Source organism: Protopterus annectens, chromosome 9.part0 (assembly GCF_019279795.1).
Source record: "Protopterus annectens isolate FY-2018-M chromosome 9.part0, PAN1.0, whole genome shotgun sequence".
In the NCBI taxonomy this organism is placed as follows: Eukaryota; Metazoa; Chordata; order Ceratodontiformes; family Protopteridae; genus Protopterus; species Protopterus annectens.
In genome coordinates, this window is record NC_056743.1 from 370,441,497 (window position 1) to 370,457,158 (window position 15,662).

Sequence of the window (15,662 nt, forward strand, 5' to 3'; positions counted from 1 at the left end):
TGTTTTTGCTTACTTTCAGGTCACTGTTGTTCCCCTCGCACCAACTGACCAGAGATGCCACCTCCTGTCTATGCATTTTGATCCTCCTTTGTGATGAGCCCACGACTTTGGTGTCATCAGCAAACTTGATAATATGGTTGACTTGTGCTTTGCATAGCAGTCGTGGGTCAGGATGGTGAATAACAGTGGGCTGAGAACACATTCCTGTGGAACCCCAGTGCTAATTGTGATGCATTTTTATGTGTTTTTACCTCAGCACACCCCTCTGTGGTCTCTCATTCAGGAAATCCAGGATCCAGTTACAGAGATGTTTACTGATTCCTATTGTGCCAGTTTTTCTATCAGCTGTATTGGTACCAACATATTAAATGCAGAGCTGAAGTCTATGAACAGCATCCTCACATAGTTGTTTTTGCCCTCTAAATGTTCAAGGGAGATGTGTAGTGCTACTGATATGGCATCAGCCGTAGATTGGTTAGCTCTGTACGCAAACTGCAGAGGGTCAAAATCAGGAAGTAGGCATGATGAAAGATGCTTTTTTGATCAGCTGCTTAAAACATTTCATAAAAGTAGAATAAGATAAAAACAAACCTGACCATCAAAAGAAGATTCCTGTATAGTACTAAGTGCTTTCTCCCTCAAAAAAATGGAATTTTTTGCTTACAAGTTTTTGGCGTTTTGGATTTGTTTTAGCGACTTTATTTCAGCTAGCCTTTGGAACACTGGTTGTGGCAATTGTTTCCTTTTGACCATCAAACAAATGTGTTCGGGTATTTCGTCATCTATTCAGTGACTGTTTCATTACTTTATGACTTTGAGAGATTATTGGTTTGAACGACTTTCTAACTTAATTCTTTTGCAACAAGAACTGCAATAGATTACATTGACATGTAACAGCCATCCCTTTTACGTTGTACTTTTCACAGAACAGTACTGTTTCATTTACTGATTTTGGTCTTTTAAACGTAAACAATTGAACTTAACATCGCAGAAACTACATGAAACGTTAAACGAACAAGGCGGCTTTGGTATTTTATCACGTTTTATATAGTGATTTGCTACCCACTCTTCACCCTCGACTTGGATTTACTACAGAGACAGTTCATATCTTTTTCAAATAGGAAGCTGTGTTCATTCAACACTATCATAGTAGTATCCTTATGAACCGGCTTCTACAACAACATTTGGAATTAACACAAAAACTCATGAAATTGTTACAAGAACAGACTAACCAACAAACTGGTGATGGGGAAATGGTTATTACTGATTCACAGGAACGTTTACTCACTCTACATTCCACTCCAAACACCAGTAGCAGAGAGATACCGTCAGCTAGACATCGTTTGTGCAGTCCGCCAAGAGGCGTGGTGACGTCAGGGGACACAGACACCACAGCACCTCCTCTGAACATGGCTCCGAACTCTAGGGATGGATACAGTCGTGCGGTTCGTGGACCTAGTAGCAAAACCACCATTCCAGTGACTGAATTAAAGCTTTATTTAGCTGCTCCTTCATTGCTCAGAAGGGAGAACACACTACAACATGACATGGGTATCCTGAATTCGCAGTTCGCCGAATTTGAGAAAACACTCAAATCCTTTAAATCTTTACAAATGGATAATGCCTTTCTGGAACGCTCACTCGAATTGGGCCAAGTACCAAAAGGACTGCGAGTTTTCAAGTTACCACATGGTTTTGTCGAAGGTACTGCCAACTTTGATGAACTGTTAAAAAATTTTTGATAGAACGGGTTTAGAACTTTTGAGACTCATTATTTGTAATAACACTGAGAAGTTGAATGTTTTGATTGAGAAATTGTGTACATTGGATAGAAGTATTAGGCAAGACCTTTTGTTTGAACACAACAAGTTTAGACTTGAAGATATCTACAGAGATATGGACAGATGTATTAACAAAGGTCTTTATCAAAAATCACAAAATAGAAAGGGATACTTTTGATTATAATAACAAAAAGGTGTATGTACATTTCAAGGAATACAAAAACATGAAACACTATAGTAAAACAACAGTGACCAACGGACACAATGTGAATAATTTTACTGTTAGTGAAGGGCAATTTCACAGAGCCAACAACAATCCAAATACAAATAGTTATGAAGAGGCACACTCTGTTTTTTTAGAACAACCAGTCCTACGGAGGTCAGAAAGGTTGAGAGAACGACAGGGCCATTACAACTACAATCAATGCCCAATTCACAATCAACCTTTTTACAGGACCAATTCATGGCACAAATAGAGCTATCCAACAATGGTATATGTAATATGGATATTTACAAAGAAGGTACATCTCCTATAGTAGTTGATAATAACAATGTATCTGAGCAAGTTTTTGACACATTACAATATGTTTTTGATACCATGACTAGTAATGTAGGACTGGACATTTTTACTCCATCTTTATGTTCTATTGCATCATTTAATGGTTTCAATTTATATAATTTTACTGACCAACAATTTGGTAAAGAATATCTATCACTTTTTAGTAAAGGATTCACCTTTGTGCCCACTTATAATTTAGATATAGGGAAAGTGTTGGTGAATCTTAAAACTTACACTCGACTGTTAAACTTGAAAATGTTTTTTCACAATACAGGAAGTTCTACAATGGATTCAAGAACTTTTTCTATCAAGCATTCTAGTACATTTATTCCCCCCACCAATTTCATGATACAAGTATTTGAGAAATTATGTGAGAGTCTAATAAGAAGGACTTTAACTAACAAAATTAACATTAAATATAATTTGACAACGGCTGAGAGATTTTGTTTAAAGGAACTTACATTTTCAGACAAATACAGAATTATGAAACCTGACAAGAGTGGTGGGGTAGTTATCATGTCTAGTACAGACTATTACAATAGGATGAGTATACTGTTGGACGACACTGATACTTATGACAAAGTCAGTAAACACGAAATAAATAGAGAATATACAAAAACTGATTGGCTACTTTATGAATATTTAATGGACATGAGGGTCGACAAAGAAGTTTTCAACTTCATTTCTGTTGAATTTCCCATTATTCCCTCTATTTTTGGGATCCCCAAAATTCACAAATGTCCATCCAGTCCACCATTCAGACCCATTGTGTCAGCAAGGGGATCTAAGACAGAAGCCTTAGCTGCATATGTTGACTTTAAATGTAAAAACATATTGAATTCATTGCCCTACATTTTAAAGGACTCCTGGCACTGCTTAGATTCTGTAAGGAAATTTGCGACAAGTTATGATTTCAATTCCCCATTCATTATGACAACAGTAGATGTGGTGAATTTATTCACAGTCATACCTCACCGGGAAGGGTTGGAAATGTTTGAATCTTGTTTGAACAAACACAGAACTAGTAGCACTACTGAGAATCGATTACTCACTGAAATGCTGGAGCTAGTATTGGAAAACAATTTCCTATACTTTAACGAAGAATATTACAGGCAAAAAACAGGAGTAGCAATGGGGGCTAGATGTGCCCCCATTTACGCTAACTTAGTTTTGGCACAATGGGAATGTGAATTCATTTTTAACAGTAGATTTTGGTGCAAGGTGTTATACCTATGATATTTGGACGATATTCTTATATTTTGGGGTGGTTCCAAGAACGAGTTTACTGAATTCATAGAATACTTAAGTGACACTACTAGATTTTTCAAATTTACCAGTCATATTTTTACGAATCATTGTGAATTTTTAGACATTGTTTTGACAGTGAACAATAATCAGTTTGAGTCCAACATTTTCAGGAAGACAACATATTCCAACTCTTTTTTGCATTTTGACAGCTGCCATCCAGTCCATCAAAAAAGAAATCTAGTAAAGGGACAGATGGTTAGACTGTCAAGAATTACCAGTGAAGATACTTTATTTTTAAAAGAGTTGGAAAATTTGAGTAATATGTTTCTTACTAGGGGATACCCATATGAATTTGTTTATCAAATTAGTAAAGAGATTGCACACGAGATTAGCGTGTTACAAACCTATTATAAAGTATGGTTTACCTAGTTCAGATGAATCCAATCCTACATTGGCAAGACATGACACTTGTATAATTCCCTACAATGAGACATCACAAAAAATAGTTAATATAGTTCAGGAAACCTGGTTCAGTACTATTCAAAGTGATGCTGAATTAGTGGGTATTTTGGGTGTTAAACCCAAATTGACATACAGCAGAGGTAAAAATTTTAAAAAACCTTTTTGAAAATAGTAGCAAAACAGACATTTTTAACAAATCCAAGATGAACAGATGTGGGGCATGTCACATTTGTAGATACATCCACGATAGTCCTTTTATTACTATAGCCAATTTTGATAAAACCATCTGATGTCCTGGCCACTGTAATTGCAATTCATCTATGGTTGTCTATGCCGCGTCTTGTACTGTTTGTTCGGCCTTTTATATCGGTAAAATGATTAGGAAGTTAAGACAACGCATTACAGAGCACTTGAGAGATATTAAAAAACATAAAAAAACAAGTGCTCTATACAACCACAGTGTTAAATGTAGTAACTTTAAGAGATTTTTGTTTTTTGTTATAGACAGAATCCCACACAATGTACACAAAGGGGGAGATGAGAAAGCAATGCTTGAAGCCAAGGAATGTCTATGGCAATTAAGGTTAAATGCTAGTCAATGGCCAGGCATCAATGAATATATTTCTATTTCGAGCATACTTAAGTTGAAATCACATTTTATATGATACATTTTTATATTACAACACATTAGTTTTTATTACTACAGACCAGTTTTTAGCATTTCAAGGTTTTAACCAAGTGTATTTTAAACTATCCTACAAATTATCACTGATGTATTATTGAATAACGTTGTTATAATATAATCTAATTTATTAATTAATTATATATATATATATATATATATATATATATATACACATATATATATATACATATATATATATATATATATTTATATATATATATTATATTTAATAAGTTATTTATGTATTTAAGATTAATTGACATTTATATATTTATATATTTATTTATTTATAGTTAATTCAGTAATACATTCATCATGTATTCAAGATTTTTAAATAATTTCCTTGAGTATATAACTGTTTCAACACTGCTTTGCATTTTTTTGTCTGACAGCCTTATTTGAGTTTTTTCTATGTGCACAACACTGATTAGGTTTCATTACTTCTTCTGTTGTCAATTAATTTCAAATTGATCTAATTATTCAGTTTTAAATCTAGTATTTAAGGGATGGACTGAGATTTGTTTTTTTGTACTCTGAGGATGCCCGTTTATTTTGAGGGAGAAAGCGCTTAGTACTATACAGGAATCTTCTTTTGATGGTCAAGTTTGTTTTTATCTTATTCTGCAATAAATTGTTTTACCAGGATCCAAGGTTTGCTGGAATTTTTTGCTTACAAGTTTTTGGCGTTTTGGATTTATTTCATAAAAGTAGATGTCACAGCGACTGGTCTGTACTCGTTGGGGCTGTAGGGAGTGCTTGTCTTAGGTAGTGGGATGATAGTTTCCTTGTAGAATAAGGGTACTTTTGGTATGGCAGGAGAGGTGTTAAATATTTCCTTGAACACTGTGCATAGTTGATCAGCACAGCCTTTTAACACCTTGCCCAGTATGAAAAGCAACACTGGAATCGGATCCAAAGAAACGATTTATTGCACTTAACACCTCGGCCAAAATGGCCTTTAAAGGCTTGCCCAGTATGTTGTCTGGGCCAGCAGCCTTCCTGGAGTTCACTCTCTTAAGCTCTCTTCTTGCCTCCTCTGTGCTGAGGCTGACTACTGCATCATTCTCATCAGTGGATAGCTTTAGTGCCCCCCTGTTGCTTCTTTCCTCAAATCTACCAAAAAATATGTTTAAACTGTCCAGGAATCTGATGCTGTCCTCACACTGTGGTAACCTGATTTTGTAGTTGCATCTCCTGTATGCCTTGGCATGGTCTCCTTACATCCGTCATGTCTTCAAAGTGGCTCTGTACCTTTCTGACATACTCTCTCTTAGCCTCCTTTATACCCCTCATCAGATTCTCTTGCTACACTTACGGCTACTTTGTCCTTAGCCCTGTAAGCTGCGTTTCTGTCCTTCAGAAGCTCGTATACCTTAGTGGTGAGCCATGGCTTCTGGTTAGCTCTAATAGTGATAATAATTGAACTCAAACCAAACTTGCACATTAGGAACTCATAAGGAGGGCTGTACAGTCACTGCCGTATTGCACATCTACTACATGGAAATGTTGGCAAAACAGGTGAAGTATCCTATTTGCAAATCTACATGTGAATAAATTCTTCCAATTATTAGTGTTTCCTGCACATGTAGCTTACCAAGGTTGTAAACTTTGTAGAGCAAAATCTGCCTATTTGTATTCAAGGCATACTGAAAAGAATATCACGCTCCATAATAAGTGAAGCTGGGAAGCTACCTGTTTGCTATATTGTGTTCCTTTAACATTGAACATTACTCTGTAAATTAACAAATCTTGACTTGTGTCGCAGATTGGGGCATTTGCTTTCAGTGAAACATTGTACAAGATTGCTAAGATCAGAAGGGTCTCTGTTGTAAAGTTTACCGCCCCTCTCTCTCTTTCCCTAGCACACATTTCTAGTGGCAGCCAACAGTTCCTAGCAGAATTGGACTGTATCTCATCTTGTTTCAACAAAAGGCTTAAGGTTCACAGTTGAGCCTTTGAGCCTAAAGCATAAAATGCTGTTACATAGGTGCTATGTATCTCAGGATTGTATTTCTCTTTACAAAGGGAAGGGGATAGGGGAGTCCTAATCGAAAGACCAGCTTTGGTAGACTTTTTAGTCTAACCTAATATGAAAGCTGCTGTTAAAAGGGGATAATTAGTAGGGTACATAAAATACTGTATTATAACTATAAGAATGAATCGGAGGAGGTTTGCAAAGATTGGGAAGAGGAACTGGAAAAGCAATTTAAAAAGAACAATAGGAGGACATATGTGTGGCTCCCAAGTATGCAGATGGAAGTGTTTGCTTAGTTGTTTTTATTCCCCAAGCAAACTTCAAAGAATTTTTCCTCATTTAGATAACAAATGTTGGAGGTGTGATGGAGAAGAAAGAGGTAACTGGGCATGTTTTTTGCGAGTGTAATGAATTGGCTGGAGTACTCTTGTCAGAAATATTGGGGGAGCAAGTGGCTGTAACTAAGGAAGTTATTTTTTTGAGCTGGGATACTGGATCTGAAGTGCCTGGATGGAGTAAAGTCTTTTTAAGCTCAATTATTTTGGCTGTCAAAAAACAATTACTAGAAAATGGAAATCAAATTTGAAGTATTGGATATTGCTAGAGGTAGAAGAACTGGAAGTCAGATCTTTAAAAAAAAAAATGGATGGAGCATTTTACATAGAAATAGATGGAATTTGTGGGAACAATACACGCAGAATAATTTTTGGGAGGAGTGAGGTTTAAGGCAGGAATTGAGTAATTTATATAATGCTGGATTGAATGATGGTTGTTATAAAGCAAGAAAGCATATGTAGAGCATGTGTAAATGAGAAAAGGGTAATATGGTAATTTGTCTATTACGTTATTGTACGTGTGCATATGTCTGAAGTAGTAATTTAATGAAGGTATTAAAGTAATTCTGTCCAGGCTTGTCTGCAGGCCCATACACTGCAGAAGCATTAACAGGAGAAATCAGCATGTTCGTTCTTATTTTGTGCAGCTGAGATGCACACGCGCATCTCTCTTTCCCTCTCTCTCTCTCTGTGTATAGATATATATATATATATATATATATTATATATATATATATGTGTATGTGTGTGTGTGTGTGTGTGTGTGTGTGTGTTTTGTGTGTATGTATGTATAGATGTGTGTGTCTGTGCATGTGTATATGTATATCTATGCATACGTACGCATATATATATATAGTGTGTGCGCATGTACGTATACATACGCACACCTTATTTTTGGAAGCATGTGGCATTTTCCCCAAAAGCGTACTGTATTGTCATTTTCTTTCTTTTGTGTAATTCAAATATTAGAACGGACATTTCAGTCTCAGAATTGGATAGATAATTGTTGCTGTGAGATATTCTGAGTTATTTTGTACCGAAATATAATATAAGAATACAAAAATAATGTAATATAGTCTTATGAGGTACTGCATTCTTATGTGACATGTCAGGCTGATGTAATGTTGTTCTGTTATTGACAGGAATGTGTTTTTGTGCAGATTAGTAGACGTACTGTTTCTGTAAGTGGATTATAGCACACTGACCTTTTCTGTCTTCCCCCAGCTGGCTGGGATAACACTGTAGATCTGGGTGACCTTGGTCCTTCACATATCATCAATATAAAGAAAGAGAAGAGGGAGACGGAGGAAGAGACTAAGGAGATTCTTCGCATGCTACAGAAGGACAATGTAAGTGACTGTATGCTGCTTAATGTCATCTTTCTCAATATTCCAAGTGGAAGGGACAGCTAAATGAGGGAGCACTGTGCTGTTCAGTTATTGTGGAAAGTTTCCTGCTATAGCAAGACTTTGTTGTCTTTATCTTCAAATTGTCATGGTTTGTGCTATTTTTCTTTTAAATGTAATCATCTACTTTTTCTTGGGAGCCATATAGTATGGTGTAATCCTTGTACTTCACCCCAGATTTGCCCGCCTTTTGGAATTTTTCCGTATACTGTTTGTCATCATAAATTTTCCCAGATTTAGCTGCTTCTTGGAATCCTGTATCATGCTGCACTGTCCCCACATTTGGCTGCGTCTTGGAATGAAGTAGTACCCTGTAGTCTTATTTCTTTCTAGGCTTACCTGCCTAACAGTGAGCTGTAGAGGGCACCATAACATCATGTCAGCCCATCTTTGGGTGAGTGAGGCCGCCTGTGCTTGCAGCAGTAATAGTGTTAAGGACCTAGAGAGCTTAGTACTGCAAGCAGTATAACACTAAGTAAGGAGGTTTTATATGCCTAAAAATACACATACATCTCCTCCTGAAGGCATTCATTTATGGAGTTCGTAATCTGCTGCAGGATAATGCAGGTTAGTGTACTCTCCGAGCGACAGTATGACATTACACCAGCATCCTTTATCTCCTCGTCAAAGCTTGTCCGTGGCTCAGAATGAGCCTGGGGAAGGTAAGGCAGGTATGGTAGACCCAGTGAACAAGGACATGAGCTGATGGTATCTAATGGTCGTCTGTGGGAAAGAAAGAAAAAAAAAAAGTAGTGATACTAGATTTAATGAACAAATATATACTTCATTTCATGGCATTGAGGGTAAGTCCAAGATTAGCACACCTTTAGCAAGGCCTAGACCAGACAAATACTAGAACTTCAGTATTAGAATGAGATTTAATAATTGCTCACAGTTTGCAGTCATCTGCAAACTTGGTTAGCCATAGCCCATTGATATCAGCTTTCATGCCAGAGAATTGGACCATAGAGGGGAGGGCCCCAGTAGATTCTCCAGTGGAACATTGCTGCCGTTCTTTCTGTCTAGAAGAAACACCCCTGACCATAATGCTATGGCTTCTGTCAGATAGGCAGTTACTTATCCAATGAACTCTCTCTGGGTAATTTTTAGTTTGAAGACTTTGTCAGTAATTTCAGTTGGTGTGCAAGGCTGGAGGAGATTTTTTGTGCAGTCTTTCGATTAATATATATATATATATATATATATATATATATATATATATATATATATATATATATATATATATTTTTTATTTTTGCATTTACATTTTATACTTCAGCTGTTTGACAGTAGCCCTAGAAATTAGGGTGTGTGGATTTTTGTTAAAGTTTGACTTCTTGGTGAGGTGTTAAAGATAATGGCCTTGTTTTGATACATAAATAGTGGATAGGTTTGGGGATAGTTTGGAAAGGACATTAGCTTTGTAGAAGATGGTGGCTACTGGAGGACTTGCCAGACTCTATTGGCGACATGTTGAAGAGTTCCTCCTAAAGGGAAAGCAAAGTAAAACTTTTGCCACCGAACAGCAAGAATTGCATATACATCTATTTCACATAATTACATTACTTTCCGTTGTATTTTGTGCAAGTAGTGGTATGCCAGTTTCTCACACAATTGTATCTCTTAAATGCCCTCGCCCCACCAGCTACTCTTTCTGCCTTACTGCTTTAGGACCACATTAAATCAGCAGTTGTTTGAGGAAGCCTACTCTGCAAGTTTTTTTCAAGAAGCTTCCTTTCTATAACTTTTGTATTTAGACGTTCTGCCTTTAGTATGCTATTGTTTGTTTAGCCATCATACAGTCAGTTTTTGTGGTTTGGTAGTGCAGCATCTTACCTTGCTTGAATGTGCCTTCCTATTTCCACATGACCAGACTTATTGGCTCCTGCTAATGTAGCAGCTGTAGGCCGCTTCACCCTCCTCTCACTGCCAGTTCCCAAGTCACACCCTGTATCCTTTAATTTATACCTAAAGCTCCAACCCACTTTCTTACCAACGTCTCCACTCCTGAAAGTAGCTATCCACTTTGATACAACAAACTACCTACAGATGTGCACATTAGCTCAAACTTATTTCAAAACCGTCTTGTAATTATTTGCACCTGTACTCCAACATTAAGACTGTTATTACTTTAATTTCTCTGTTTATTCTATTAGTGTATCTCCTATATTTAACACGTAATGTGACATTACTCATCTCCAGCCTGCCTACCTCTACTTCAGTTACCATGTAAACAAGTAAAAATGTCTGTATATGGTCACACATAGTGCCACAATGTCTTTCCACCCATTCCATTATTTTTTAGTCATTCACTCACTACAACTTTTTCTTTCCTGTTAGTATTAGTAGAATGAGATCCGTTTAAAGCCAGAATCCCCACACACAAGTGGCTACATCAGAACAACTGTTACATATTAGAAATCTCTGAATCCTGGCTAAAGGATTCAATTTGTGTGTCCCCGTTTATTACACAGGCATTTGTATCCTCCAAAGTTACCCTACCATTCAAAAACTGGGAATAAAAAACTCAAGGCTGACTCCTATATTCTTTCTTTCTTACTGTTCCTGGTCTTAACTTGTTCACTGTGACCTTGTCTCTTCCTATACTCTGTTTTTATATTTCACCTTGACCCTTGCTATTGCCTAGTGCACTGGCACCTCACATCCTGTGCTGCTGTTTGGGGTCCCCTCAGTGAGTAAGGGAGAGCCAGTTATGTCAGACCTGGGAGAGGGAACGGGAATTTTCCCTGTTATGTCAGAATGCTGTGCCCATCCCAGGGAAGCAGCTGCTGCCATTAGTAACCCCATTTTTCCTACCAAAAAGAAATGGAAAGCCAAGCATGTATCTGCTCCTCAAATTTCTTTCAATAGGAGTAGTTTACGGGGACTGGCCTATGGTTTTATTCAGGCTGTTGGTCCTTCTTGCAAAGTAGTTTCTGGTAAAAGAAAGGATTCCTGTTTTCCTGAAGAGTTTAAAGATTCTGAATCTGAGCAGGAAGATTTAGGGACAGATTCAGGGTTTTGTCAGTAGTTTTCTGATTCAGAGGAGAGCTCAGTTTATGATTGTCCTTATGGGGATTTCTGTTTTTCTGAGTTTGTTTGCTAGAATGTTTGTGTTTTGAGTGGGAGAACACTAAACTTTCTCAGTCCCTCAGAAAATACAGAAGGATTTTCAGGACTTGCATCCAAAGAAAGAAAATGCTTGGAGACCAGTTTGAGAGATTTTTTTTTCCTAAACCTCTTTGTGATAATGCCTGAATTCAAAATGTTGTCACTTCACAACCTTTTACCTCCTGTTCCTCTTTCATGCTACATGGTAACACTAAACGTAAGATGCTTATCTCATCCTTATTCATCCAGACTTCAGATGTTTAAGGTTTTGTGTGTCTGTATCATGTCAGCCCTCTGCCTTCACCCTTTGGACTATCCACTACACCAAGGTGTTCACAAAGTGTCCAGCTGTGATTGTAGTTCATTGCAGGCTACAGGGTATCCAAATGTTTCCATATTTAGAAGATATTCATGTCTTTCCAAAGTCTTTTTCAGGGTGTCAGGAGCTTATCTTGGGTAAGAGGGCTTTTATACAAGCTGGGATTCCAAGAGAACAATCAAAAGTCTTTCTTGACTCCCTCACACAGGGTTGCATTCCTGGATGTCAGCTAACACCTCATTTCAAAGAGCTTTTCTTCCAGAGGAAAAAAAAATAGATCTTTAAGATGAATTTTTAAGGTTTTCCACTCTGACTTCAGTGATTGTGAGGGAATACCTCAGGATTTTGGTTTTAATGGCATCTATGATTCTCATGATGCCCCTGGCAAGACCCCACAGGAGAAAGATAGTGGTATCAGAAATCTCTCTGGTCCAGCATTAACACCCCTTATCTTTTCAGATCCCATTTTTGGGGTTTGTCAGAAGAGAAATCTTTTGGTGGAGACAACAGATAAATGGGTCTCTCCTCCCTCCCTACCTATTTGAAAGCAGTCAGTCCCCATCGATGCTTCAGACTTGGCTTGGGAGCATTTTCAGGATGGATGAAAGTGCGGGGGTGTGGGACACCAAGGACAGACACAAGCACATAAGTATCAAGGATAATAGCCCTGATAAAGGCAGTTGGCCTTCTAAACCTCCTTTCATCCCCAGGATTACGTTGTGGTTACAGACAGTAACACAGTCCTGTGGTACTTTCAACAAGCAAGGGGGAACCAGGTCATACCCTTTTTGCAGACTAAGCCATGTTGTTTAGTGTATAGCAGAATGTCACTCCACAGCCTTCCTACTTTCCATCAGGGCAAAATTGTGTGGCAGACGAGCTTAGCAGTACCAAAGCAAGACCCTCCTAAATGGAAACTAGATCAGGGGGTTGTCCAAGGTTTGATCTGTTTGTGGGAGTTCAAGTAGACTTTTCTACTTCTCTGAACAATCAGCTGTAAAATCCTTTTCCAGGATTCCATGCAGGAAGACGAATCTCCTTGCTCTTTGTTTTGGATAGGAATGTGCCTTTCCACTAATATCCAGGGTACTTTGCACATGTAGCAATTACCACAAACTTTCTTCACAGACTGGATCTACTCATACAAGACCAGAGATATTTGCTACACTCCATGAATTTTCTTCAGTTGAGTGCCTGGATGGTAGGGTTATAATTCCTTGTAGACACCTGTTTTCTGAGGACATACAGCACATACTAATGGAGGCAAGAAAGCCCGCTACTAAAAAATCCTATATTAGCAAATGGAAAAGGTTTTCTAGTTGGTGTCAGCAACATAACCAGCACCCATTCAGGGGTAGCTGTTCTCTTTTTTTTTCAATGTTTGTGTGAGTCACTGTCCTATGGCATTTCTTAATCCTCTATCAAGCCCCATCTGTCAACCATTTCAGCATGTCTGACCATGGATCCTCCTCTTTCAAAGCAGTCTCGTGTCAAAATGCTTGAAAGGGGTTTTGAGTAAGAGGCCTCCTAGAAAAATGTTGACTCTTCCTTGGGATGTTAATTCTGTGTTAGATAAGCCACTGCTTGTTCCATTTGAACCAGCTAAATCTGGCTGACTTGAGGTTCTTAAAATGGAAAACAGTTTTACTGTTTGCTCTGACCTCTGCAGATGACTGCTATCTTGAAAGAACTAAATCTTTTGGATCTTCAGATAAATTGTTCATTTTTTTGTGACGGTAAGAAGGGACAACCTGTGTCAAAATAGGCTATTTCCAAATGGGTGTTTAGGCTACATTACCTTTTGTTATACTTATCATAACAAATCTATTCCAGGCAGGGTGAAGGCACACTCTGCCAGGGCCTTGGCTTAATCTGTAGCTTTTTGGAAAGGTTAAATTATAGAAGTATTCTAGAAGCTGCTTCTCGGTCCTGTACTTTTACACAGCACTATAAGCATCATTCCTTCTGCAGATCTAGCTCAAGCTCTGGTAACACTGTTGTGTAGGGCTCCTGGACCCTTCTCCTTCCACTTCCCAAATGTAGTTATCTATGGTAATCTACCCATATAGCTAAGGCTACTGCAGCACTGATCATTCCAACATCAACTGTTAATGGTAACTTCATCTTGCACAACTCTGCTTTTTTTCCAGCACTGAGTATATGCTGAAGAACTGGAAATGTGTAACAGTCATGTTAGGCATTCCTGAATGTGAGGCTCCATGAGGAAAAGCAGGGCACTTTCATGAGGCGAAGTCACAGTCTGTGTGTGTTGATGTGAATGTATGGGGAAGTGTATCTGCGGGGCTCCTATGCCAACACAATGCAGTGGCTGCCAGTATTGATTGCTACAGGAAAGTGCTTGTAGCACTTGGGGGGTTATTACGATTTGGAGCATATAAATTGGATGATGAGGACTTTCCTCATTGAAGCTAAGGTATTTCTGAATCACTTTTTGTCTTGATTGCATTACAGGATCTTTTATGTTTGTGCATTTACTGCTTATAGCTGACTTCTTTCTAAATCGTGGTCTCTCTTTTTCCAACTCTATTTCTAGAAATATCTATTCTTGAGAAGCTTCGTGTTCAGCCTGCCTTTCCTTCATTTCAGTCTCTGATTTGTGCAATTTTATCTATTCATCCGAATGGCTACTTAGTTTCTATTTTTTCCCAGCCTTTTGTCATTTGACTTCATATATTACTGAAGTGTCTCACTGATTTTAAGCACCTGAGTGCATTCAATTTTATTTATATTTATTTATTTATTTTTTTTTTTACATTTGTTAACTGGGTTAGTCCGATTGGGCCCAGAGAGCCCTTTCTCAGTGAAGACCCGAGGAGAAAAGCTTCAGCAATGCAATTAGTAAATATAAGGAAAAAAAACCTAAGCATTCAAGTCGTAAGATACTTAACAGTACAAAAACAGAGAGAAATATACAACAGGTATATTTGCAAGGCAAAAGTACAGTAGTTTGAGAATGCAGTAGCAATATGTTTGAGAAATTTGGGTAGCATTAAGTTATTTACAAGGAAATATAGCAATTTTTTTTTCTCTCTCTAAATTAGTAGCTGCCAGACAGTCTGTGGTAGACATTATTGACTAGAACTCGAACTACTTCATTTTGTCCCACATCTACTCGTTTAAACTCTACTGGTAGCCATTTCCATTATATTCTAAGTATTTCATAGCAGAATGCTTAAGCACGTGGTTTGGGTAAGGTTTAGCTGGTGTTTTTCAAGTTTAATCTTAACAAAATATCCACGTAGCTAGACTTTGCTATATATTTAGTACCTTTTTGGTGTTTTCTGTACTTTATTGCAAATTTAAAAACATTTTTTAACCATTTGTTCAGTTAAATTTGCTCGCTTTGTTTCTGTTTATATTATATGACTGCACCGTAGTATAGTTAATCCAAGTGTCGTTTGTGTTTTTTGCTGCTTTACCACATTTTGCATTAAACTGCTGCTTAGTTAAAAAAGAACTGTTCTTACCGTAACGTTCCATGTGAGTTGTTCATCTCGCCTTTGTTCTTACACGTGGGTACGGAGCCGATCCATCGGCTGCGAGTCGGCCACTTTCCAAGCTCAAGATCTTTCAGTAGCTCGAGGCACAGCACCTATCCCATGATGCTCTCTGACTAACCCTCAGATCTAGTTTTCTGAATCCAGCAACAAAGAACAGCCTAACATACTCTAAATGTCAATACGTGTATATATATATATATATATATATATATATCTACTCACACACAGTTAAACACAGGAAGAAAGTCTCATAGAAGAAA

General features: G+C 37.7%; 1 protein-coding gene across 3 annotated transcripts in view; it reads left to right on the top strand.

Annotated features, from left to right (window-relative positions):
* Window positions 1-15,662, top strand: part of POLR3D (RNA polymerase III subunit D) — a 536,125-nt gene that overhangs the window by 224,844 nt on the left and 295,619 nt on the right. For all 3 annotated transcript variants that reach the window (XM_044082919.1, XM_044082918.1, XM_044082917.1), the window contains exon 5: window positions 8,270-8,394. In XM_044082919.1, the coding sequence (XP_043938854.1) occupies window positions 8,270-8,394 (125 nt within the window). The remainder of the gene's footprint in view (window positions 1-8,269; window positions 8,395-15,662) is intronic.